General features: G+C 40.6%; 1 protein-coding gene across 1 annotated transcript in view; it reads left to right on the plus strand.

Annotated features, from left to right (window-relative positions):
- LOC106805054 (O(6)-methylguanine-induced apoptosis 2-like) overlaps positions 1-1,820 on the plus strand; it is a 12,632-nt gene that overhangs the window by 3,679 nt on the left and 7,133 nt on the right. The window contains exons 5-6 of the mRNA XM_014806527.1: positions 654-765; positions 885-985. Of these exons, the coding sequence (XP_014662013.1) occupies positions 654-765; positions 885-985 (213 nt within the window). The remainder of the gene's footprint in view (positions 1-653; positions 766-884; positions 986-1,820) is intronic.

Here is a 1,820-nt window from a genome sequence, read left to right on the forward strand (position 1 = left end):
CACACACACACACACACACACACACACACACACACACACACACACACACACACCCACACGCACACACATACACATACACAAACATGCACGCGCGCGCGCAAGCACGCACACACGCAGTGCTCACATACACACAAACACGCACGCGCGTACGCACGCAGGCACGCACACACGCAGTGCTCACATACACACAAACACGCACGCGCGTACGCACGCAGGCACGCACACACGCAGTGCTCACATACACACAAACACGCACGCGCGCGCGCGCAAGCACGCACACACGCACGTGCTCACATACACACAAACACGCACGCGCGTACGCACGCACGCACAGACGCTTCATTCTTCTCCACCCAGTCCTCCTCCTGCTCTTCCTTGTCCTGTGGCATCGCTTTAAATAGTCTCCCGTGCGCAATAAGCTTGCTTTTACACGCGGTAATTAAGAGCACTGCTGTGCTGATTATCGTGACCGTAATTCTAGAATACAGATTACCTGATGTCAGCTGATGAACGCATTTCATTGCTCTCCTGATCACCGATTGTAAATCGCAGTTGTAAAGCATGGTCGTGTTCTATGGCAGCACGTCAGTAATTACGATCCCATTTTCGCGATTTCTGGTGACATAGTGCCTGATTATTTCCCATCAATGCAGGTACAGGTTTACCTGGGAAAAACGAACAATGTGGCTGCCGCTAATGCATTCAGATCGACGACGAAACGAGAGCTGGTTGACACTAGGCAAGCACAATCGTGTCCTGCGCCATGTAAGAATATAAGATTGTAATTCTAGCTAACAATGTTTGCTAATTTGTTGTTGTTGTCGTGCAGGTTCTGTAAATTTTGCGCATTTCAGGTTCTACATGCATTACCTTTGTTTTTGCAGGGCAGTATACTGTATGTGACTCGATGGTGACAGGAAATGTCCGGGTTCCCTTCTCCAGTTTTAAATCTAAAACTCAGAGATTCACGGAAAAGCCATCCGAAGTATGTGTGTAGACATATATACTGTCATATTTATTCACAAATCTGAGAGGCACTACGTTTTTTACAAAGAACTAGACACGGTGTACAGTTCTTTTACATAAATATTACGTTTATATTTTTATTTTTATTGCTTTCATAATTTTTATTTATTAATTATTATTATTGATGTTACTATTATTTATTTTATATTTATTTTTACGTTTATTATATATTTGCTAAAATATAGCGTTAAACTTTATTGAAGTATTAAATTTGATATTGTCCTTTCCAGCCAAGGGCTACAGACCGAGGGTGTTTCTTATTTATTAATTTAAAAGCAAAAGGATTGTAATATCTTATAAACGACATATAGTTTCAGTTATAATATGAATAATGTGCCCTAAAATGAATATCGTTTCGGTTAAATAGCCATTCTAGGTATAAATATATTGCACTTTTGTGATTAGCCCTCGGTCTGTAACCCTGCCAAAAGATAAGATTAGAAAACCCTCGCGTCTGTAGCTTGGCTGGAAGTGGTTTTGCGCAATTATCAGATCGGCGCTGTTGAGTGCCCCACGTCGTTGCCCGTAATCAACTGGTAGTTTCGTTTACTTACTCTATTAATCTTAAAACATTTTTAATAATAGTTTCTATGGTGTAGTTGAACCATGACAACTTTTTATGTAGCGTTAATATATAACCATAAATTAGCTGAAAATTAAAACCCCCCAGACACCTAGAGTAAACTCTTCCCTTTTAAGGTATGTACGATTAACCAAAGTATTATGCTACATTTGTCATGATATATTATCATGGAATGAATTCAGCCATAATCTTCCAATGTCAATTTTCATTT

This window comes from Priapulus caudatus, unplaced genomic scaffold, assembly GCF_000485595.1.
Source record: "Priapulus caudatus unplaced genomic scaffold, Priapulus_caudatus-5.0.1 Scaffold98, whole genome shotgun sequence".
Lineage (NCBI taxonomy): Eukaryota > Metazoa > Priapulida > Priapulimorpha > Priapulimorphida > Priapulidae > Priapulus > Priapulus caudatus.